General features: G+C 35.6%; 1 protein-coding gene across 4 annotated transcripts in view; it reads right to left on the reverse strand.

The window, feature by feature from the left end:
- Positions 1 to 394: 394 nt before the first annotated feature.
- TPR9 (Tetratricopeptide repeat (TPR)-like superfamily protein) overlaps positions 395 to 27,003 on the reverse strand; it is a 213,803-nt gene continuing 187,194 nt past the window's right edge. For all 4 annotated transcript variants that reach the window (XM_089798058.1, XM_089798057.1, XM_089798060.1 and 1 more), the window contains 6 exons: positions 22,715 to 22,870; positions 22,369 to 22,608; positions 22,023 to 22,192; positions 1,264 to 1,378; positions 896 to 976; positions 395 to 764 (listed from right to left, as the gene is read on the reverse strand). In XM_089798058.1, coding sequence (XP_089654184.1) covers positions 543 to 764; positions 896 to 976; positions 1,264 to 1,378; positions 22,023 to 22,192; positions 22,369 to 22,608; positions 22,715 to 22,870 — 984 coding nt within the window. In that variant the 3' untranslated portion in view covers positions 395 to 542. The remainder of the gene's footprint in view (positions 765 to 895; positions 977 to 1,263; positions 1,379 to 22,022; positions 22,193 to 22,368; positions 22,609 to 22,714; positions 22,871 to 27,003) is intronic.

Genomic DNA, 27,003 nt, shown 5'->3' on the forward strand with positions numbered 1-27,003 from the left:
ACTAATTCAATTTCACATGAACATAGGGGAATAAGCAACGGCTATAACTAACATGTTATAACAACGACTATAATGAACTAATTCAATTTCACATGAACGTGAAGAAATAATTTGGTTCAACAGCTATAATTAGTTTAAAATTTTAAGGCAAAAATTGGGATGTAACACAATAGATAGACAACCAATAAAAGGGGGGAATCTTTAAGAGGTTCATTTGTTATACTAGTGGAAACCAAGGTGCAACCAAAGGTGGTGTGAAGCACATCTACTATAAATTAATTAATTAAGAAATAAATATTGCTATACAAAAACCTAAGCTGCCAAGAAAAAATGACTGGAGGGTAGACCATGTAAGGAAAAAAAGATTTGGCAATACATATTAAAACAAAATAGATGACATAAAGATAACATAAGCATTATTATTCACAGAATGAAATAATCATTGAGCACAACTTGAACATAAACAAACATGTAACATGCAGTGTACAATTCTGACATTCCTCATTATAATTTACATATGCAAAGCATTGACATTAATTCTCCTAGATTTCACCGAGAACATTCCTGGTTATCTCTTGCATAGATCTCAAATATGGAAACATTTTTGCATAGTTACCCCCATAATGTGTGGTGAATACATCATTGATTCTTGCAAGATTCTTCTTAGCACATTCATATTTATTCCACATGAGTGCAATTGACACCAGTTTCACCAGTTCATTTGCAACAACAATATGATCGCTGTGGTACAACCTTTCAAGAATCTGCCCAAATCACATGAAGTGTTTTCAAAGGTATATATTATGAAACCAAGTATCTATGATGAACCACAAAGAATGATGAATGATTTACGACGGGATTGATAACTACCTCACAGGATGAGACACACATATACCTGAACTGATTTTTCACAGTGATGCAAAGCAGACTGAGGCTGCGAAGTCAAACAAAACATCTCTGCAACCATATCTTCTGCCTGAAGTAACATGGAAAGGTTTCTAATTTAGATGGCACTTGAAAATAAATAAGTTGAGTAAGTGTTTGTAAGAGAAGCATTTGTTTTTAGTAACTCTGGAATTTTAGCTTTATAAATTTCAGGTCTGCAAAATCAGCTGATTGTTTCCTCAAGTGGCTAGTCAGGATATATTTCATTCATATATTCTTGACATCCTAGAATAAGCATATTAGTATTAAACAGTAATTAAAAAATTGTTCTCAGAGCACAATAGCTAAAGTTTTCTAAACTCGGAGTCAGGGCCATACCTTTGCAACCTCTTTGTTGAAGGCATGCAGCATGGATGACAAGGAGTGAAGGGATTGTAAGGCATCATCCAGCAGCATTTGTTTGTCACCATGTCCATGTATCTGACTATATACTCTGCAGCAGTCATAAAAACATCAAGCATAGAAAAGGACAAAATAGGGGCTAGTCCAAAGCATTAGACATCTTGGAGAAACATTCAGAAATATATGCCACATCAAGCTGTGATCTCTCATCCTCTAGGCATTACAGATTGCTTGAGATATAAAAATAATGATATCTTCAAAATAACTCAAAAATGATAATGCATCCCTCAAGGTTAAAAACAGAACTGCAATGAGATATCCCATGGTGTTATTTTGTATTCTAAACTATTTATTCTATTATTCTTCAGCTGGAGTTAGTCAACAACAGGTTACACAACCAATTCATCATAAGTCCACCGTGTTCACCAGTTTAGAAAGACAAAGACTGACTAAAGCAAGGCTCATAATAAACTAAAATATTGATATGATAGCAACTCAAGAATTGATTGTGGGACTGTTAAATGCAATAGCCCAAATGTTCATAGATATAATTGCAACAGAAAAATAAATACATCAATGTATCACATGAAATTAATAGTCTAGTAATATTGGAGCTCCACAGTATCAAGATTCTTGGAAGAGAAAAGATAGTTGTGATAATTAAATGAAGAGGCACTAGAGGAATCACCTACCATGTTAGAATTATTCATAGCAAAATTATATTGTATAGATGCATATATGAAGACATCAATGTCACACGTCTATTGTTGTATATCTAAAGTACTATTATGCCCCTTCTACTGGTCAACAAGGGCATGACAAAAAATGAAAATGGGAATGGATATATAAGGCCTTTTTCATTATTTACTGTCAAATCAATATGCTTCACATAATGGATAAAGTCTTTAGTGCTCCATTCCTTTCAATTAAAGAACTAGAACCATTTTAATTTTGGATGTCGAAAATTGAGAAAAAGATGACAACAAAAAATAAAAATAAAAGGAAAAGAAGAAAAGTTAAATTTGACTTTAATTCATAAAATGATGTGTGACAAGACCTTGGTTTCCATATTTGCATATTTTTGGTTGAAGCACCATGGAAGTTCCATCACTTCATAAGGTCTATTTATTACTTGACTACTAGTGCATCAACATTTTCATAAATCCCACAAGAAGATGTTGACATAGTGCAAGGCTGGGTGTACCCCTAATGGAGGTGACCTAGCCCCCAGCTAAAAACCAAGCAGCAAAAAATGAACAATAACACAGAAATTCAGATCCAATGCAACACTCTTTCATATGTTAGAATCATAAGATTTACATCCAACAGGCCAGGCTGTAAGGCCTTCCTCATTACGACCATTACAAACAAAGAAACAACTCAAATCTCATATGTGAACTTCCATCTCCAAGCCATGATCCCTCGTTATGCTCCTAGCTACTTCATGCTTACCACTTCTTTCTCTAGATATCGCAAGACGCTATACTTATACCATGCAAGCCACAAGTCATCCTGGCAGATAAAATTAAATAAACACTTAGGACAAGCCCCAAGTGTACAAACATAACAAACTCATATGATAAAATAAGACTAAGTGACCTTAGATATAGGTCCACGCGCCATCCAATGATCTAGATCCAAGATCGCATAAGCTAACTCCCAATGATCGAAGATTGCAAGAACAATCTCCAAAGTCTGTCCAAGAGATGGAGAACACACACCAACAACCACTACAAGAGTTCTAACTCGAATGCGAACAAGCTAATAGTTATGCGAACATAGGGAATGGTCCACGGATATGCCCCAAACGTAACTCCAAGCTCGCAAAACATAGCGTCCAGAAAAACCATGCTCAATGCTCTTGCATCAAATGTGAAGGTCCCAAACTCACGTCAAATCCCAGTTGCAATTCTAGGACATGTAAGTCTTACTAAAGGCCTTTCTAAATCTCTCAACTACCTCTACAGTCACTTTAATACAATTTTGTTTAGCACGTTAAACATCTTAGCATAGTAGTACATGCAATTCAAAACACTTATCAAAAGTGACAAAGGTATTGTCATTTAATCCCACCTCTTTTCACACTCTTATATAATTATAACTCTTAAGTTTCCAGTTTGGGTTCAGGTTCAGATCCAGGTTTGAGGAACCCGTACACTAGTTCAGGTTTGTTAGTACAAACACAATATTAATATATATATGAAGCCCAGAAGCATGAATTAAGATTAGAATGTCACATATTATCATATAAACAACAAAACCACCATAAACTTGTAACCATGGCATCATGATCATAACATCATGGCATCATGATCATAACATCATAGCATCATATACTCCAAATACTAGACAATTTGGAAAAAGGCAAAGGAGAGATAATATCAGATCCAATCATCATCATATTGCCATGGGAGGAGGATCAGTTTCTGAGCAAAGAAGACAAAAGGGGCCTCAATTTGTGGACGGTTGGGGGACGGGCAGCAGGTTAGGATGGGTTGGGGGGTGTTTACTATATACTATACATATGGTACTTAAAATATTAGTTATGAAAAGATGTATAACAATATAGGACTTAAAGATGTAAAATAGTGAAAGAGTAAATTAGAATTACTAAATACTTGAAAATTGCATTAACCAATGAACATGAAAGTGGAACATTGGATAATAATAAATATTCAAATTGTAAATACCTAAATAAGAAAATGGAAGAGTTCAAACTTCTATTAAATAATAATAGTCATAGATATCAAAAGTATGAGTATCTCATCATAGAGATTATTACATTAAGCAGCATGAAATGATATATAATGTTCATATATCAAAACAAGTACAAGCTACAAAATCAAAATTCCTAGGCCCAAAACACATTGAAGGAAACCTCTAATCATCCCTCGAGAGATTGTGTAATATCCTACCCGGATATTCTCCCCAATTTTCAACACAATAATACCACAATAATTTTAGAATATGAGCATAAAAATTATGCAATGAAGACCAACAATCTTAACCAATAAATGCACATAAAGAATACTCAAAATGTTATTGCATTATAATATTCGGCAACACAATAACAATCCAATCATAAAAACAATGCTAACAATTAGATTGGATAACCATAAATGAACCTGAAATGCAATTGTGAACTTCGTCACGAATTCATCACAAAGATTAATCGGGGCTATGTCCAATCCACCCAAGAAGAACTTGAGGGTTTGCATCCTCGAATCTGAATAGAAGTTAAAGCTTTCTTAATTTTTCGAAGAGAAATCTAAAACCAAATCAATATCTAAGCATTCTGAAAATGAGACCCTTGACCCTTTTTTAAGCACAATATGATGACTCTTCATATTCCTTACCTGTCTCTTCATTTTGAACTCTCTTTTCCCTTTTAATTGAATGAAGAGATAGGCAAGGAATATGAAATCATCATACTGTGCTTAAAAAAGGGAGAAGGGTCTCGTTTTCAGAATGCTTGGATATTGATTTGGTTTGAGATTTGTTTTAGAGAAATCAAGGGAGCTTAGGCCAAATTATTGTAGCATTAGGTTGAGTGAGTACATAGCACAAGGTGTCCAAAAAATGTGTTTGCACCGCTCCTCAACAATAAGCTGGCAACCCTACAATTCTTGGCATTGTCGGTTACTACTTAAACAACATTCTGAGGGCCAATTTGCTCAATGGATTGGATGAGAACATTTCCAATGAAAGGACCATCCTTCACCTCTTCTTCACAATCAACAACTTTCAAAAACATTGCACCTCTTGTGGACATTGCAATAACATTCACCAAAGGATGATTTTTTGCATCTTTCCATCCATCCAATACTATTGTCTCACCTGCTTCGATCCATGAATCCTTTATGGGCAGCATAGAAGCCTCTACACTGGCCACCTCATCATCCAATAAAGTGGTGTGCATCTTCTCATAACCAAGGCCCTTGAACTCATTTGGAGAGTCATTAACTGCTCTCACCATGTATTGTCAATACGGTGAGTGAACAACATTAAATGACAACCCATTTACATAGATACATATCTATATGGCTTGATTGACAATGTCTCTAGCTTCATTTTGAAGTGATGTTTCCAGGGGTCCCATTACTCTCTTACTTTGAACCTAGTATTGAAGAGAACACAATAATGGATGGCCCTCTACAAGTGGTTCATTGGGACTGGTAGTTGAGGACATAGATGATATTATTCCTCTCTTTGAAGGCCTACCACTTTGCAACACACAAGAAGAATTTGCCCTCCCAATAGCTTCATCTGCTTGCTTTTATTCTTAAATGTATTTGCTCACAGTGGTCATAATGAGGGTTTTAGGTAGCACTCTGTTTACTCTCGACTTCCCTATTCAAAATTAAATGTCTTTTCAAGGAATAAAGCACAAATGTGTTTTTACTCTACCATAAGAGCTACTAGATTCCTCTATGCAATGGCTACAAATCCACACATAACCTCATCCACCCGACATTGGTTGAACCATTTCCAAATATTTCCATAGTGGGGAGCATCTATCAGTTTTAAAAGTGGGGGTTTCCAATGCCATAACCACTTGCATTCATTCTTAGAATGATAGAATCAACAAACAAAAAACAACAAAAATAAAAATGAAAACAAAAAGCTATAAAATTACTATGATGGGAACAAGATTACAATAGATTCATATTATTATTTCTTTTTGGATTTCGTGTATCAGTATGATATCGAGTTGAAATTCCATATAAAGATAAAATATTTAGTGTATTAAATGTAAATAATAAAAGATTTAGAGACAATCACAGTCCATAAGATTAAAAGATTATACAATAAGATGAAAGCATTAAGTTGAAACTTTTAAAGTATAACTGTGTGTGCCTTTGAATTGAATGTGCCTTTGCCCATGAATAGTCTATTTTGTACGTGTAAACTGCAAAGAAAGAAAAATGTGCCTTGTTTTTACAAGAAAAATGTGCCTTGTTTTTACCAGATTGTGTTTCAAGTAACTTGATTGTCGTTCCTATAGCAGAAGTAAAACGGTTTTGCCTTTTGGACGCACGATATTGGTCAAACTGTGTCATTTCCCTCAATAAAAAATGATAGCAGTATAATGTTTTTGGACATGGATGAAAAAACGACAATAGTATAATGTTTTTGGATGCAGAAGACAAAACGACAACAGTATAATTTTTTTGGATGCACAATAAATTATTTTCTAAAAAGGTAAAATGTAAAATATTTTCTAAAATACAAAACAAGCCAAAACAATGTCACTTTAGGGTTGACAATTAAAAAACTGTTAAAAAATTTGTTTGAAAGTCAACAACGACCAAAGTTGTTGGTCATTTGCTACGGGTTCAATATGGGCTCGATTTTTTTGTCCTCATTCACTGAAAATCGTCACGAAGTCTTCCAGGGTCCTTTCAAATGAATATCGATCGAATTTATTAGACAGTAGACGACTTTGCATCAAATTTGAATTTGGGATGTTAGATAAAATCATAAAAATAATGTTGCTTTGTTATTCTAGACCTCGAATCAGTGGGAAGATAAAAATAATGTTGCTTTGTTTACAAATGTACACAAATCTCAGCTCTTTAATTGTGTTTATCTCAATTACCAGATTCTGCTATTTAGGCCCGGGTCCTGGTATTGGTACAGTTTTGGTACTGGTTCCTTTAGGGTATTTCATGGGTTCTTTGTGGGTCCTTCTATGAAGGACACACATTGAACATGGGCACCTAGGAAGTAACCCAGGGCAACTGGTCAGTCTATGTATGTATTTCTGATTTTTTTATCAACATGCTCTTTGTATCAGCATTAGATAGTGTCTTGCAACAGCTTGGTAATATTATTCAAGTCAAAATTGGTCTATGTGATGCACTTAGTTTATGACAGAAGTAAACAGTAGTCTACTTTAATTTATTTGAAGATCAGAGACTGATTTTTTTAATTTGTAGATTTGAGTACATTACTGTTGATAGATTTGTAAAAGTCAGCCCATAGCTATGTTTGTTAATCATTATCCGGTTGATGCCAATTTGTAATTCATGTAATTTGAAACAATATCAGTAATGCAATTAATTTATTTATAATTTTATTGGCCATTATGGATTTATGAGTGTCACTCTTCTTTTTATATTTTTCAAGTCAAATTTTTAACATACATACATACATATGGGAACCAAACCCAAACCTGCAAGGGGACAAAAATTGTCGTACCCACGAATCCAAACCCTGTATCTGTACCAGAACTAGAACCCAGATCGGCAACTTAGGTGTTTATATAATTGATAAAAAGTAGCTTATGTTTATCAAGTATAATGCATGAAGAATGTATCAAAATATCAATTAAATGAACTAAATGCAAAGGCATAATACGCTCGAGTTAAATGAAACATATTGCATGGAATCTTGTAATTAAAAGAGAAAGTATGGCTAAAAACTTATTCATATCTGAAATAGTGTGCCTCTATTCTTGTCTAGCCAATATTATTGTTGCAAAAGTATCACAATTTGGCTAATGTATGTTGGAAACATTGCACTTTTTCTACAAACCTTCTAGATTAATATGTATTATTAATTTTTATTTTAAAATTAACAAAAATTTAGTATACTTTACATCTATAAATATTAAAAAACCAAAAAAAAACAGTAAAGTTCATCCATATTTAAAGTTTTATCCAAAACTATTTCCTATTTTGTAAATAAATTCTTATTGCAAGTGTTAAAACTCTAAATTTGTAATCCTAATCGTATCTAAATTGTAAGTAATAAATCATTATAGTAAATGTTAAAAGCTAATCATGACTAGTAAATCTAATTTAATTTAATCCTAATCCTATATTAATTCAAGCTACAGCCAAACTAAAATGAGCACTAAACAAATTACACATTAAGTACAACATGCAAATAAATTTCAAATTTATAGACTATTTATTATTTACAATATCTTATGTCCTTTTGATTTCTTAAATAATACTAACAGTTATATAGCCTTTAGACAAGTATATAACCCATGGGGAAATGCAACATCTAGCTATGTTTTCTTAAAACAATAGGCAGGGACTCTAGCTCTACTAGAGCTCTTGTTATTCAAACCGAAGGCATAGGAGATTATGGATGCCAACTTATTAATATGGGCCCACCAACAAATAGTAGCCTCGGCAACTAAAGAAAAACTATGTCCATCAAACCTTACGAAATGAATGAGCTTGATAAATACCGAACAAAACTTTCAATATTTATGCCTCCAACAACCAAGATGGTTTTGGACAAATTTGATGATTTCTTGCATTCACAATATAAGATTTAACTTTTGGACGGATCGATGGATGATTTTTAAAATCCACGAGGCTAGAACATAGCCTATGGGATAGCCTTCCAACTAATCCAACATTAGCAATTTGGTTCTTTTTTTCTGTAAGCTGATGATGAGCCCACCTAACTTCTCTATGTTCTCCTTGCTGAATAAGTTGTGCCAAGAGCTGCCAGATATAATATCTACAAATTTCAACCTGATGTCCTTGTATGCCTTACATTCTAACATAAAGTGTTGTTTGGTTTCCACCTTTCCAAAGTTGCAAAGCATGCAAACTCTCTCTTCCCAAGACTCTTTTGACCTCATCCATCATCTAGCTTCACACCACAGTTGATAAGAGTTGGTTCTAAGCTATGCAATAAGACTTTTAGCTCTCCAAGAAATGTTGGCCCCCTAAGTCACAATATTCGGTGAATCTCAAGCATGAGATTCGGATATTGCCGAATTTTAATTTTTCCTAAGATATTCGATGAAAATCGCTTGTTGTTCGACCACAAAAATTGGGATTATTTTTTTATTGCTGTAAACATTTAGAAACTAGTACTCTCTGCATCTGGCAACCTTTTTTAGGGTTTCTGAACCATTCTTTCTTTGAATGTACAGAATACTGAAAACGGAGGTTTCAACGAGCCATTACAGCCCTGTATCGACGGAGAGTGCACAGACGAAATTTTAAGCCAGCTCCTGCGGACTGTAATCTGCAATTTTCCTTGTGCCATTGTCTGCAATTTTCCTTGTGTCGTCTCTTGCATCTGCGATTTCATCCCAGCGGAGGTCTTTCCTCAAATTCATCTTTGTTAAATTTATTTAGTTGTAATGTAATAATGTATAAATGAAGATTTTGTTTATTAAATTTAATATTTATTAAGTATAAATGAAATAATGTTCATTAACTTTAGGTTTATTTTGTTATAATGTAATAATGTATATATTACATTTATTAATTTTAAATGAAGTCTTTTTTTATAAAAAATTATTAAGTATAAATGAAATATTTTAAAAGTATTGATATATTATTTTTAAGTAATATAGTTAATTCTTTAATTTTTAAAATGTCAAGAGTAATAGGTCATTAGATATATATTTAATCAATCGATTAAGTTTATAGTTAATGTGAAATGAAATTTTTGTTTTAAATTATAAACAAAATATTTTAAAATATTGATATATTAATTTTTCAATAATATGGTCATCATGTTTTATACTTTATAAATGTATCATCATGCTTAAAAAGTTTTTAAATCTATTAAACACTTTTAGCTATTTTGATAATTTATGAGATATATTACATATATTTAAAAATAATTAAATTATATAAGGCGAATTTAATTCAAATTTTTCTCCAAATTATTTCTCTTGCCGAACGTCATTCGAATTTTATAGTCAACAAACTCAAACTCGAATTTGAAGCTTGTGACTTAGTTGGCCCCTATGTATGCCTTTTGGAGTTGATCACATGTGGGGTTGAACTCGCTGATATAATAGGCTTTTTTTCTTCCAAGTCCGTATGATCTTTTATGTATAATATTTTATTCTACAAACATACCCAACTTATATGATCTCAGTTCCACGTAATATAACACCAATTTCCAACGTAATAGTTGAAAAATAATTCTGACACAATTTTCTTTCTCAAAATATTAAACTTTTGATGTGTAAATACCTTTATCAATGTTAATCATGAAATCTCAAAGGCTAGCAAGAAAACCAGCTTTTATACCACTGTAATATCCCCAATGGATATAATACCCAGATTCTAACATAGATATTCAATAGATAATTTTGCATGCAAATGTTTTCAACTCGTTCAGCACAATGTACACTAAAATATAAAATACCTAGCTGAAATATAGATTGTGAAATGGCATTGCAATTAGATCTTTAGTAAAACAATAACAAAATGCAACCGTATTTACAAAAAATTACAACAAGATTGGATACCAGAAATATGAACCTTAAACACTAAGAGAGACCCTTGAATGACATCTTAAACTAACAATGGTTTTCTGTCTTGCTTCCAAGCTCAAGGTTTCCATCTCAAACTTTCTGAAAGCTGAATTTCCAAACTCTCCAACAGAATCAATAATCAAATCATAAATTACACATAATCCAAAATGAGCTTCTCTTTGCTCTTTTAAAGAGCATCCCTGTGATCCTTTGTTATCCAACTCTTGTCTTTTCGTCCTCTTCCTCTTTGTCCCTTTTCAAACCTCTAATTAATATTAAAATGACTTCTACCAATTTGCATTAAGCTCCAATGAAGTCATTTTAAAAATATTTTGTGAAGTTGGCATATAATTGTCTAATGTCCCCAAAAAGGGACATTGTATGCACATCCCAAGAACAAATTTAAAAACAATTCTCAAAACTTACAAATAAAAGTACTATTACAAATCATACTTTTCACCAATTCCCCAAAATTCCATTATAATAATTATTATTAGCTACATTCCTGGACCAGTACTATTATAAAGTGTAAACTATTGTCCTTGGTATTGTTCTTATATCAATTCTGGGTAACTAGTATTATCGTAGCAACAAGGCACTTTTTGGTAAGTTAGAAAGTACTAGTTGTATGCAAATCATTCCTAAAAAAAAGGATTTCACTAAGAGAACCACCCTTTTCGTAATTTAAATTAAGTTCCCGTTGAAGCCACCTATGCTAAGAAGGGAGCCTCCAAGGAGAGAGAAATCTCATGACACGACATGAAAAGTCACAATTTTGTAACTTGTGGTCATAGTGACCTACAAAATTATCAGCCAACACAACACATCTATATCCATGGTTCCATAAGTTGGTATTGACAAGATCCATTGCATTTGTAGAGATTTCCTACATTCACATTGAAGGTTTGACATCAACAACATCAAGAATTGCAAAACCTTCCTAATAAGGGTTTCATTAGTGAGGTGAATTATTTACAGTTTATATTGCTTCTTTACATGCTTTACATTTTATTTTATTTCAAGATTGATTCCTCACCGAGGACTTGGCCAAGGCAAGACCTCCCCCAACAAGCAAAACCATTTTTCTCTTATTTGCAAGTTCAGGATCAAAGTTTCAAATACAAATCTAAGCACCCTTTTCGTAGAATTTTTCAGGATATGTGAAAGTTTCAGTCATAGGTATACATCAACCAAAAGTGATGCTTACCTAAAAAATGACTTATACCCAAGATCGCGGTGTATACATTGACTCAAAGTGACGTCTTCTTGAGACATCACTTTCAGGGATTTGTTCCCCTCGACTTCCTAGTTGCATATCTGGTTTATGTTCTATATTGTTGTTTCTAGAATACTATTTTCAAGACTTTAAATTGTCTTCCTCTTAACATCTTCAAGGTAAGTTGCATTTCTTCTTGTCCATTTACACTTCAGATCTGATTTCTTGCATAATTAGGGTTATGCTTGTGTTTCTTACATTCAAATCAATTAACCATAAGCAAGTTAATCACTTTAGCTTTCAATTCAAATTAATCAATGCACCTTCACATAACACATCTAAGGTTAATTTGCTTTGCGTGAAAGAGACTTACTTGCATATTTCCCTAGTCTAATTTGCGATTTGTATTAGCATCCCTTCATCTTTAGGTCTTGCTAATCAAACTTCGATTATATCGAGGGTTATGCTTGGAAGCCCTCTTTTTCCCTTAACATTTGAATGTTTGGGAAGTGCAAGTCTCATTTGATACATACATCTTATTCAATGCTTCCATTTTCCCCCTAACCAATAAGTAAGAATGGGCTACTTAGTGGAAAAAACAATAAAGTAATAATAAAACAGCCCCTTGGCACAATTCCCTAGGGAGATAAGTTGTAACTTAAAAAGTGGTTTTTCATATTATATGAGAACAACTCCTCATAGACAGATTGGTTAAGGAGATTATCAATTTTAATTAAGTTCATAAGATTTAGTTGAAAAAAATCCCTAGAGAATTTGGACTTTTGGAGGGAAAGGGTAAATGGATAAAATAATCATTGGGGTAGCCATTTAGGATATTCTGAAATAATTTCAACTTAGCAGTTCTGAAGGTTGGGCTCTAAGGAAAGATTTTAGCAGTAGTATTGATTTTTTGAGAATGAAAAAACTGTAAGGAGATCAAATACTTGCAGGTGTGTGAGATCATCTAAGGGTATTCTCATTGTTCACAAACTTGGGCTTGGAGAGTACTCAGCAAGCCCAAAATTTTCAACTCGGCAACTTAGAAACTACTTAAAATTTAAAATCTCGTAAAAGAAACATACTTGTGTAAACTTCAATTACAAAACTTATTGAATTGAAAATTGACATCTTGAACAAGAAAACACATGGTTTATAGAAAAAGTGACTTGTGAAAAATGCATTTTAATTTTTAACTAAGGTTTTACCTTCGTCGACATTTTTTGCTCACATTTTTTTGTAACTGAAAGATCCCAAAAGGATCCTTTCACTAAACTTCTGTAAATTTTAATTAAAATAATAGATTTTCCTGTGCTTTCCTTATGGTCTTAGAGAATTAGACAAAAGTTGCAAAAAGATTGTTTCTTCCTTTTTTGTATTTTCCAGATATAAGTAAAACAATAATTGAAAACAACAACAAATAATATAATATTCAGTCAACTAGAATAGCTACAAATTGCACCAGGTAAGATATGTAATCAATATACCAGCAAAGGTGTTTACAAACAAAGAATGATGATGCCAGCTACAAGAATGGACCAGCCACACACCAAAAAGTAGAGATGGCTGACGTAAGCCAACCAACAAATCACATGCCAACTGAAATGCAGTCATATGGCTGCTATAGTCACGCCAAGGCAGCAAGAAGATCCCAGCATCCCAAACAAGACCCCCAATGTGCAATGCACAAGCACCCTCAAAGCTGAATTTAACAATCTTTGTCAACTGCTGAAACAATACTGTAGAATGATGCTGCAACCACCTATTGGGGTTTGCGTCCCAATAGCCAGGCTCTAGGGTTTACGTCCCAGACTTTTAGAATCGCTCCTCAAAGAAAAATTGCATATACCAAGAATGAAGATGTAAAGATAATGAAAGAATGAGCCAACATCTCCTTTTATCTCCCTCTCAAAGCCAATTGAACCCTAAAGGGAGAATATGCCTTTCCCTTCATTATAAAATGACATCTTCTCAATTAAAAGGTCTTTATGTATAGGAAAAACACCCCTTTCCTCAAATAGCATAACTCTAGGTGCCCGAAGGTCTTTGGATGATGAGAATAAGTTATAATAATTCAAGACCTTTCCAACGAGCTATAACACATAGGCCTGCCTGACTAGATGAAGCCAAAATCCCCTTATTACTCCAATTCGCTATATAAATAGCTTTATTTTAATTTATTTAAATGTAGACTTAGGAAATATTAAAAAGCATTTCATTTTATTCAACTGGAAAGCCAAACCAACCAAATAATCAGTGAATGGGTCCTGTCACCTACCTATGACTAATGCCGGACAATGTGGATCAACTGGCAGTCCCATCCCTAAAAACTAGGGATGTTCCTAGAAACTAGGGAATATACCCTGTCACCCTAAAACTAAAATCGTATACTGGTCCCGAGGAGCCTCAAATTTGATAACTTCCATAACCTCCTAAATTTTAGGAAAATCCCTAAAATTAAGGAACTACCTCAACTGGCTCTCAAACTAACTGTAGAACCAACTCTGGTCACTGAGTATCCAGTATGAGTCTCTATCCACCACTACTAGCCTATGAGACTCCAATAAGAGGCCAACTCTCATGACTCTACTAGTCAGACTAGAGAAGGGACATGACAGTCCTCCCCTCTCGGAGAGGCTTGCCCATAAGCAACTGCAACATTGGATGCTGCAAAATGGACTCACCCTCCTAGGTGGCGTCTTTTATGGGAAGACCTCTCCAGCGCACCAAGTACTCCCAAATCACCCTACTCCTCAATCGTCTCTCCCTAACCTCCAGAATCTCCTCAGGGACCAAAGTCAATTTACTCTTTTCATCCAAAGGAGGTAAATCGTGTGATGTTATAATATGCTTCCCAAGTGCCTTCTTCAGGCATGACACATGGAACACATTATGAATCCTACTCTGTAAGGTCCACAAAAACAAGGCTTGAGCTTCTTAGCTCCTCTCCATTTAAGGGTGCTCTGTTAATAAGGCTGTAGATGAAGGAAAACCATGTCACCCACCTCAAATGTTCTCTCTGTCCTCTGCCGATCAGCATACATCTTTTGATTTTGAGCATGCTACAAGATATCTTGGTTCTCCTACAACCAATCTTGTACCAAGGGAACTCTGCTCTCACTGAAAGCAACCAATCTTGTACCAAGGGAACTCTGCTCTCACTGAAAGCCAAATCAACAAAAGATAATGCCTCGTAGCCATAAAGAGCTCTGAAGGGAGTCATGTCAATGGACATGTGGTGTGTAGTATTATAACAATATTTGCCCAAATACAGTCAACGCACCCATGCCTTCTATTGCTCTGACACATAGTTGCGCAGATACCCCTCCACCCACTTATTAACCACCTTAGTCTATCAATCTGTCTGAGGATGGTAGCTAGTGCAGGGGGTCAACTTTGTGCCTGCTAGCCTGAAAAGTTCTTGCCTGAAGGAACTCATGAACCTGTTATCCCCGTCACTCACCATGGTCTTGGGGAGACCATGGAGTCTAAATATCTCTCTGAAAAACAACTCAACTACCTATGAAGTTGTGAAGTCCGCTGCAATAGGAAAGAAGTGGGCATACTTGGTCAACCTGTCCACCACAACATAAATACAATCCTTCCCCTTAACTCAAAGAAGACCTGAATGAAGTGTAAAAACCTCAACCTGGCCCAAACTGTTATACTAATGCACAAACTGATATTTTGTATGTTTGATGATTTTTTGATTTTTATAAAATACATACTTAGAAATTCTTTTTCAGAGATAAATGGCAGACAAGTAGAAATATTGCAAAATAACACTTCCAGAATTTTCCAGAATTTATTTACTTGAAATGAAATATCAATTTTAACTATGTCCTCAAGAATTAGAATAATTGTCAAGAACCCAAAACCTGATTGCAATTTGAATGCTCCTGGTATGAGCTGTAAGGAAGATGATGACTCCAAATTGAAGATGCAAGTGTCCAATTGAGACATTGACCCAGCCAGCCATAGTTGCTATTCCCTTAATTTTTCTATTGATCAGAAACATGGCTCCACTGTATAATAGAAAACGTAGGACTGAACCAATTCGGGAACCCTTGATGCGAACACTGGGTATGTGGTGTGTTGCGGCTGAGTTTCAAACCCACACAATGATATCAATGCTTGTCAAATGATTCCAGTTGCTGATGCTGACATGAATTCCCTTCTGCAGACCACAATATGCAAGCAATGACGCCGCCCTTCTTAGAATATAGCCTTCAATCATGAATCGCTACCATTGGCTTTTAACGACAGACTCTAGTAATGCAAACTTGTTCTCCAAATTAAATCGCAGCTCCAATAATATAATTCACCAACTATTAATCTCAAAAAATAAAACTCTCCTCTGGACACAGTGAAATATAGTAGGAGATTAGGAAAATTGTCATACAACAGCAACAATTTGCAATATTGCTTCCAGCAAATTCATAGAAATTACAAACCCTTAGCCCGATAATTCAAGAAGAAAATAAATATTTCAAGATTATTCTCCAACTCCCATAAACTTCTCAAATACATACAAGAACAGTAGAGAAGCAAGGCAATTTGCTTTACCTCAGCAGCAAAATTGCAAGACAATTCCTCAGAAATATAATTCCAATCTCCCAAACATAGATAATTATAGATAGGAGATTTAACTAGTGAAACCACTATACATCAGCAGTGACTTCAAACAATCTTCATAAACATTAGAAACCCTTATACTTCAGCAAGGGCTTACCATTCAAAACTCAGGAAAAAGCCACAAAGGCAACAAAAGAAAATATATTCAAGCATGCTTTTCCCAATGAAATGAGCTCTCATTTATAACCTTTCGTTGGCCAAAGTTTCATAAAAAACTCCACTTCAAAAATTGTGGAAGTTTCCCAAAAGAACTCAACACTAGAAACTTTCCAACACACTTTTTTAAAAATATCTTTTAAAGTCATTATTATAATAATATAAACATTATTACAATAATGCAACTCAATGAAAAATAACTAAATAAGAGCTCATGTAATTATTAACCCGATCAATTGCAAGTGACAACCAACTGCTAGGGCCACCCACTACACTGCTAAAAATAGCAACTACCACAAATAAACTTACTAAAAATAGAAAGTTCACAACTGGGACCCCCAAAACACCCTGTTAGCTCACGAGGGTCGCTATGACGAGTTAACTCCATCAACTACATAGACTCACAAAAAACGGGGACATTACATGAAGTCCATAAATATCCCTGTCCACTTCTACTCCGATATAGGTAGAAGCTACAACAATACTACCAGAAAAGTATGCTCTGACTTGTTCTGTTGATAAGTCATGCATTCACGAACATGGGGTAAGACATCATCCTTAAGACCCTTCCAAGAGAAACTCTCTCATACTGCCCTATAGGTCTTATCATAACCCGAATGTCTTGTTGTAGGAGTATCATGGTAAGCATGCAAAACGTGCTCCTTCAATTGTGAATTAGGAACAAGGTAGACCCTACCATTGTAGTAGATGATATCATCCACTACACTATATCCATCATCCTTTGTCAACCCATCCATGATTTCACAAGCATGCTGATTTTTGGAATACTCAACTAAAAGTTGAGCCTACCAATCTGCCAAAATCTCGTTCAATGAACATAGGGCAGCAAGTGATGGCTTCCTAGAAAGTGCTTCAATAACAATATTGTTCTTCCCCTTGATGAGCTTTGTCTTTACAAAAAGCCCTGCCATCCTGAGGTGTACAAATTTTGGACTTCACAAAACAATGTGTAGCCCAAAGTACATCATCATGATGAATGATAGTTTCCAGCCTGCAGGAAGTTACCTCCTTAGGACCATCATCTGAAGCTGCCCTCAAGATAGTCTTCTTCCTTGCAGAAAGAAACTCCAGCTGCATGCGGTGGTGGTCAATGATGTATTGCCCAATACCCTATAACCACTACATGCCCAAAACTACATCATAATCCTCTAGCAGTAGCATATAAAAATCATTTGTCAGAGTATAGTCCCCCATCTGGATGCTAAGCTGAGGAATCCTTCGAGTACAACTCAAAATGGCACCATTTGCAAACCTTCACTCCAAAACCAACAAACTCCTCGGACTAGAACCCACGCCTATCAACTAGCTTCTAGTCAATAAAGTTGTGCATGGCACTTGTCTACTAAGCTCATAACCCGCTGGCCTCTCAATGTACCTTTCGATGAAAGGGATGAAATCTGGGATAACTAGAGAGAGTTGCCATGATCACTTTAGCTGACGCCAAAGGCTTCGGAGTGTCTAGCTCAAACTGTGGGTGTTCCTGCTCAACCTCCTTCGAACTATCCTTAGTATCAGTATCAAGTATCTCCCCATCGCCTATCTCAAATATCACCTCTATCAAATGAACCTTGTCTTTACCAAGACAACAATGTCCAGGATCCCATGGCTCCTTATAGGAGAAGCATAGTTTATTCCTCTTTAGCTCATTCCTCGACTCTTGGTCCATCCTGGGTGGTCTAGAAGGTGGTCCCCCTCCATCCTAGGAAGTGTTGGCCTTCTGGGGAGGTCGAGAATCCCTGAAAGGTTTCTTATCTTCTTGATAAGGAGTAGGAGGGGTATCTAGTCTAAATGTAACATCAATGGCCTCCTTGAGGGTGGTTGGCCTGAATGCTCATACCAGTCCCTGCAACTTGCCCAGCAAACCCTCTATGAACAACATCACACAATGACTATAAGACATGTCCAAAACCATGACTGCAATATGCTGGAACTCATTCATAAAAGACTTCATGTTCCCTATCTGCCTATATGTGTCAACTCCTAGTAGTAAAGTTTTGTGTCTTTACGATCAGACCTAGCAATGAGCCACTCAGTGAATTCAACATAGGAGTGAATCATGGTTTGATCCTGGGTGATCAGATCATGGTGTCACCAATCATAGGCAACCCCATCTAAATGCAAAGCTGCAAACTGTATAACCTCTCTCACGCATAGGTCTCAATGATAAATAGAACCAACTCGTGCACTCATATCACCCGTGCCATCATAGGTAGCCAGTGTGATCTTCCCAGTGGCTCTACTGAGGTCGTTGTTCTGTTGTGGTCTATAGCCCTTGTCTCCTTTGAACCTAGTGTTATCCCTGTGTTGTGCACAATATTGTGGAAAAGGAAAAACATCCCTAACCTCTGGGGGTAGGGCTCTCCACTCAACTGTAGCTGCCATGATTGAATCCTGGAATCCAATTTTAGGTGGCTCCACCTGTGTCAATTGCTCAACTTGCCTAAACTGAGGCAATAATAGTCTATCCAGAGCAGGAATATGTGGAAGTTCCTACCTATGAGAATGAAGAGAGCTCTTTGCTAAGACATGGGATTGATGACTGCACTGGCTTCCCACAACGGAAACCGACCTGCTCCTCCCCTATCTTTCCTATCTACCTCCACGCCTACCCAATTCCATCCGCTTCAAGGTCTCTTGTAATTTGTCCAATATCTGGACTATTCCGAGCTGCGAAACAATCAAATTTCTCATGAACTCTCTCTCTTCTGCCTCTATAGGCATGTCATCACCAACAGCACCCTATGCCTCACCCATAGTTGGTGTCTTTGTGCTCTAGCGGCCTCTGCTCGCCACTAGTTTCTCCTACACCTGTAAAACCTATGTAGTTATCCACCAGGATGCATAGAAGATAGATAAAAATAGATGTCAAATGCCGAAATGAATTATCAATCCCTTTTCTGTACCCTGTTTCACTGAAACCCTACAAGCTAGTAGGATTCAGGCTTTGATACCACTAAAAGATCCCAAAAGGATCCTTTCATTGAACTTCTATAAATTTTAATTAAACTAATAGATTTTCCCGTGCTTTCCTTGTGGTCTTACAGAATTAGACAAAAGTTGCAGAAAGATTGTTTCTTCTTTTTTTGTATTTTCCAGATATAAGTAAAACAATAATTAAAAATAGCAGCAAATAATATAATATTTAGTCAACCAGAATAGCTACAAATCGTACTAGGCAAGATATATAATCAGTATACCAGTAAAGGTGTTTACAAACAAAAAATGATGACGTTAGCTACAAGAATGGACCAGCCATGCACCAAAAGGGTAGAGATGGCTGATGTAAGCCAACCAACAAATCCCATGCCAGCTGAAAGGCAGCTGTACAGCTGCTATAGTCACACCAAGGTAGCAAGAAGATCCCAACATGCCAAACAAGACCCCTAACGTGCAATGCACAAGCACCCTCGACTCTAAACTTAACAATCTTTGTCAACTGCTAAAACAATACTATAGAATGCTGCTGAAACCACCTATTGGGGTTTGCGTCCCAATAGCCAAGCTCTAGTGTTTACGTCCCAGACCTTTAGAATCGCTCCTCAGAGAGAAATTGCAAATACCAAGAATGAAGATGTAAAGATAATGAAAGAATGAGTCAACATCTCCTTTTATCTCCCTCTCAAAGCCAATTGAACCCTAAAGGGAGAATATGCCTTTCCCTTCATTATAAAATGACATCTTCTCAATTAAAAGGTCTTTATGTATAGGAAAAACACCCCTTTCCTCAAATAGCATAACTCTAGGTGCCCGAAGGTCTCTGGATGATGAGAATAAGTTATAATAATTCAAGACCTTTCCAATGAGCTATAACACATAGGCCTCCCTAACCAGATGAAGCCAAAATCCCCTTATTACTCCAATTAGCTATATAAATAGCTTTATTTTAATTTATTTAAACGCAAACTTAAGAAATAATAAAAAATATTTCCTTTTATTCAACTGGAAAGCCAAATCAACCAAATAATCAGTGAATGGATCCTGTCACCTACCTGTGACTGATGCCGAGCAACGTAGGCCAACTGGCAGCCCCATCCCTAAAAACTAGGGATGCTCCTAGAAAGTAGGGAATATACCATGTCACCGTGAAACTGAAACCATATACTGATCCTGAGGAGCCTCAAATCTGATCACTTCCACAACCTCCTAAATTTTAGGAAAATCCCTAAAATTAAGGAACTACCCTGACTGGCTCTCAAACTGACTATAGAACCAACTCTGGTCACTGAGTATCCAATATGAATCTCTATCCACCATTGCTAGCGTACGAGAGTCCAATAATAGGCCAACTCTCATGACTCTGCTAGTCAGACTAGAGAGGGGACATGACAGTAACTATGAAAATGCAAAAGTTGAACTTATGAAAACTCGCCCAACAAAAACAAGAGAGTACTTGGCAACTCAGAGAGCTTGCAATCTATGGGTATTCTATTTGGGCAAATCATCATCACCAGCTCGACTGAGAAGTATTTCTTGAAAGTTAATTAACAGATCAGACCTGGAAAGGGAAGATATCAGTTGAGAAATAGCAGATCTGAAATTTTGGACTGCATACAGGCCAACTACTATGTCCTGGCTTCAGTCGTACAAACTCAGGCAACACATTTAGATCACACGGATAAATATTGGGTGAGGAAAACAATTTCAATTTCAGATTTACAGAATTTGGGATTCCAGGCAGCATTTACAATCATTTGTAGTTTCAGACCCACCTGTACATCTCAGGAGGATCTATGTCCATTCTCCTAGTTGGACGTTAACTACAGCAGCAGCATACAGTGAGGAGAAATCAGATTCTTCAGTCTGCATCAGCAATTTGGAGGTGGCAGTGAAATAACGGAATAACAGATCAACCAAATCAATTAGTTCCTGTCTAAAACTGCCCAGATCTGTACAGCAGCCTAGTACGGTCATGTTAGACTTCATTTGAATGAAATTAAAATCAGAGTGATTCTCTTTGGTGTTATGTATTGTTAGTTTAGTTTTCTATTATTTGTCAATTTCAAGTATTGCATACATTTATTTTTAAAAACACACCCCAAAAAAAAAAAATCAAATATTGCAAAAACCACAAAAAATCAGAAATCAGGAAAAAAAATATAAAATCAGACTTCTTGGCACAAATCAGAATTGGCAAAATTCCAGACCTGGGGGGTGGCCACTACACATTCTATGCTTGAAATCTGGACTTGTAACTGAACTGATTACGTTTATATATTCTTTATTGGGATTGTACTAGTTACCATGTCCTGTATGTAATAAATATCAAATTTGAACCATTTGCGTCAGATTTGTATGTTATTTATCCTGACTGTCTGGGAATGCATGTAGCTTGAATAGGATTGGAAAGATATTACTAAGCATAAGATGGTGTTAGAAAACATGTTATGAAAAGAAATATCATTGAGGTTAATGCTGACTTTATGTCTTGAATACATTGCACAGGTAAGCATTGTCTATATTTACCTTTGAAGGTATTCCAAACTACCGTTCGCTACTTTCTTTTTTCTTTCTAGATCGCAGGGAAATCCACACCTCAAACAGCAACCAGGACTAATATGCCTCATGCTAACATTTTCTGGTGCAACAAGAAGAGAGGCAACTGTGTTTATTGACTGTTGCTTTTGCTCATCAGCCTACAATAATCCATTTTGTTTAGTATGATTGCAATAACTACCATTAGCTTCCCAAAACATTAAAATGCAATGAAATTGAATGTTTCCGAATTTGAAGTGCGATATCCTGAAGTAGTATGGCTATAAGGTGCCACACCATAAAAAGAAGAAAAAGCCAAGCAATGCCATCAACTTACAGGTAAGTTAATGTCCATTGTACTTATAGTGACACATGGTACAACATCAGTTCCAACTGCTTTCTCCCATTTAGTAATTTCTTTATCTAAAACCACTCCTTGGCAATAATCCTTTGCACATCGAAATGATGAAAAATAAAGATCTGAGACATTCAACACTGAGCATCCCATGCACTTGCATATGAAAAAGTAACGCTTTTTCAACCATCTTTGCCTCTCTTCAAGCCCAGACTCTCCTACCTGACAGAAATGGAAGCCAAATCTCACTTTGTTGAGAAAGTTCATAATTACTTGTGCTAATGATATTCAAGTTTGTACGTGCATGTTACTTAAAGAACTAATGTACCTGTGGACCATAGCATAATTCAAGTGGTGATCCTGGAGTTAATGGTTTGATTGCCCGAACTACAAGACTTCGAGAAACAAAGGAAGCATGGACATTAGGATCACAGGAATGATTGAATGTACTTCCTCTTAGATAAATTGCTTGTGCAACTTGCACCTGCAATGAAATAAATCTGATAACTGAGAGAAGATGCCATGGAACAATTATATATTTGATTAGTTTTCCTATTGTCAAAATCTTAGAAGACCATATGAACATCAATTTTCTTATCTAAAATTTTAAATTTTAGGGCAGTCACAGACTTGTATCTCAATACTTGAACTAATTATACATTCTTCAAGGGACTAAATTCTATTTCAAAATAGTTCGATGGAAAATTTTTGTATTTGTAGATGAGGTTGAAAGGGTTTGAAATTATCACCCTTCATCATCCTTCAAGAAAGATAACTAGGAACACCTTGAGGACCATACTAAAATCCAGATATGTTTAAAACACATGATAATTTGATAAGCTGCATGAAAGATTGCATCATGCGGAGAGGAAATTAAATCCAGTGCTCAGTACAATAAATTGTAGAATTGAAACTTTTCTACCTCTAGAATCAATTTCTTGTAACAGTTCAAGGTATGTTGTTGATATAAAAATGAGAGAACTGTTGACTTGTGCTTTATGATTTAGTAATGGATTAGAAAATATAAACCAGGAACCATGTTAGGGATGGAGGGGTTGGTGCTCATGGAATTCTCCAGAAGTTATGGAGAACAACCTTTCTATCATTTTTTGACTTGGGCATCCAGTTTAACTTTGGTCACAATTCCTATTTTCTAGGAAGGATTCCAAAATTTTAGGGAGAGATTGTCAACTTGCAGCAGTTGGACATCATCCCTGGACTGGTACCATCAGACAGAATTCAGTTCGGAATTGAGATGAGCAGGCTATGAATAATTTGGAAATTTATATTATTTCCTAAGATTTAAATAAATTAATAATAAATGATTTATTTTAGTCACATATTCTAATAATAAGTTATAAGAAAGAGGTGTTCAAGAGCACATCTCCCTAGGTGGATTGCAAGTTATAACTTAAAGAGGGCCATCTTTATAATGATAAATAAGGGCTTATGTTGGATTGATGCCGTAGGAGGGAGGGAAAGTTTTTAAAAAAACAGTATTTTAGTCACATATTCTAATAATAAGTTATAAGAAAGAGGTGTTCAAGAGCACATCTCCCTAGGTGGATTGCAAGTTATAACTTAAAGAGGGCCATCTTTATAATGATAAATAAGGGCTTATATTGGATTGATGCCGTAGGAGGGAGGGAAAGTTTTTAAAAAAACAGTATTTTCATGGTCAAAGATAAAATTGATCAAAGCCCTAATTGGTTTGATACAAATGGAGGGAGGAGAGAAAAGTTAAAAAGCAAGTTGGGTTTCATTTTTTATAATCCAGGTTATTATTTTCTACATCAGCAGATGAGGTTTGGACTCAATGAGGGCTTAAACAGCTATTTGGACTTCCAGTAACAAAATGTCTTAGAGGTATTTGGAGTTGGATGTAACTCCACCTCTCCAGGTTGATATGAAACAATATAGATCAGCATTGGCTTCAATTTGGAATCAAATTTAGTCAAGAATGTTGCCATATCAGATTTTAGGCAGCAAATAAAGAAAACTATTGAGTTTTTAGCTCAGTCATACATCTCTAAGAAAGATTATGATCATTCTTTTTGGTGTCTCCATCCAGCCATACCGCCTAAGGAAGAATGAATACATTAGATCGGTGGGGTTTATGACAGCAAACCACTCCTACCCAAAATCTCCAGGGCAGCCATACAACTGCAACCAGGGCACAAATCAATACCAGTTGGGTGTGGAGCTTGGACAAGAATGGGCATCTTAAAAATCAGATCTATTCATCTTCTGTTATCAGCAACTTGAATTGTTAGGTTAGGATCAGCATTAGTAATCATCTCACAATAATTAGCTGCTATTATGATACACCATATTGCACAAAACCTAGCTCAGGTATGTAGACCTCTGCTGAAGTAAATGAAAATCAGAATTTAGAAATTGTCAATCTTGATTGGCGTGAATGTTTAGAAGTTAGTTGCTTTCCAGTTTGTTTAGTTTTCAAGCATTGCAATCATTTGTCAAAAACCCAAAAAAAAAAATTAAAAACAAACAAATCAGACTTGACAAAACCCATATCAGCGGGTGTTTATTATAGTGGTATCAGAGCAGATTTTTTCCTGCCATCCTATTGGGTAGTGGATATAGGTTGCATTATACAGTTGGGAAGATGTCAACAGCTGAGAACTCTATCATGGAGTTAATACAAGGGCTCACCAAGCTAATGAAGGACCTAGATATTAAAAGATATATTAAGTCAAAGACCAAACCAAATCAAGATAAATATAAGACCAAGCCACAAGTTACCACTTTGGTCACACATGCATCTATGAGGTATAAGGTTTTGCGTGAAGGGAATAACATAAGAATAGCCGTGTACATACTTTCTGTTGATGTGGGTTTCATTCCCTTAGAACGTACAATATAGAACACTAAGTATCTCGGGATGAAATGCTGAATATTGAATCCTCTCTTGAACAAAGACACCACTTATGCTAAGACTGTAATGAAAGATCATGAGATGACTCCAAGGTTCCTTCTTAATGTGGATGGCTACTCAGTGAAAATAATGTGATAGTGCTAGTATCGGGAGGGGACTTACGCTGTTCACTAAGATTCGTCAAGTTGATTTGTTTGATATTGCTTCACAATGTGCAATGAAAATATATTTTTGACTTCCAACTTACAAGAGCATCTACAGAGCACCCACAGTCCCAGGATGTGCTTCCTAGGAGCACCCTCAGAACATCAGGTTGCATCCAAACAACACGCGCACATATAAAGGCCTTTTGGATGTCGAAAGTCACTTAAGTGTGTAATGTCCCCAACCTGGATTCTCGAATAATTGAGACTGCTTCCTTTAGATTAGAGAGACTTTATCTCTATGAAGCCCAATATCAAATCTGATGTATGTAATGAGGTGTAAATAAGTTGTCTAATATTTTGTCCTTCATTTCATGAAATGGTTAATATGGTAATAACTCTATAAGGATATAGTTGTTGCTTCATATGAACTTTTATCAACTAGCATCAAATATGGTTTTATTTGTAATATGTATAGACTTCCTCGTGATAAATGGGGTTGTCTTTTATCTTCCTCAGTGGGTTTATGAATCATGAATATAAAGCCCAATATGTATAAGTCTGAGAATAATGGGCTGTTAAAATATGTATTGACTCTAATACACCAATAGGTTTAGATATATCTCTCCTTTCATAAATTATATATCCATTGCCAAAGCTATGTTGTAATAATTGATTCTGATTTATATCTGATCTGCTATCTCCCCAACAGTCACCCTTCATAAGTTACTCCTGCACGTGCGTATTTGTATTCTGAGCATTTGTACTTTCCTTGTAGTTGATGAATGTATTATTGTCAACTCTAGTGATCTCTCGCTTTCCCGGATGTGAGTATTCAGATGTTAAAAACTTGTAGTGCTTTTGCAGATTACTTTTCCTTCCATCTTACCCATTATTGTTGATAGATAAACTCGTGCTCTTATTAATGTATTTTAAGATATTATATGTGTTCATGTTGTATACATTCTGTCACAATTACTCCATATGGTTTACTGTCATTATGATCATTCCTTCTATTTTATAGTTTCATGGGCCCTGGGACAATAATCCTAAGGTGACGTGGGTGTTTTCTCATTGTAGTTCCTGACTGTGTAGGACGTAGTTCTCTGGTCTTCAATGGCATCTTGATTCTGACCTATCTCCTTCCCTATATGTTGCTATAGGAATCCTTGATTGCTCTTATGTGGTGTCTTTGATTCAAAATCACCAAGTATGTGCTTTGACTGGTGCGAGCTTATCCCAGATACGATCGCTCCATAATGTTCCTTCATATTTAACATATATCTGCTATTACCTTTCATTAAATGCCACTGTTATCCATTCTTCAGGTTCGCTATCGACTACATCTCAATGAGCTGATTCGGAAGCTTAATTGATTGTATTATTTTAGCAATAATCTAATAATACTCTTACCAAGTCTGAATGAATCCCAAACTGCTTAACTTTATCTTGTGCATACAAATTGTTTCTCTATAATATTATATCCGTGCAATCTTATATAATCCAATTATATTACATCTTGTTGCTGACTCCATCCAGATGTATTCCTCCTTCGATCTCTCCCTTATTCCATATATT

This window comes from Cupressus sempervirens, chromosome 8 (assembly GCF_028749045.1).
Source record: "Cupressus sempervirens isolate cs-2001-9-10 chromosome 8, ASM2874904v1, whole genome shotgun sequence".
Classification (NCBI taxonomy): Eukaryota; Viridiplantae; Streptophyta; class Pinopsida; order Cupressales; family Cupressaceae; genus Cupressus; species Cupressus sempervirens.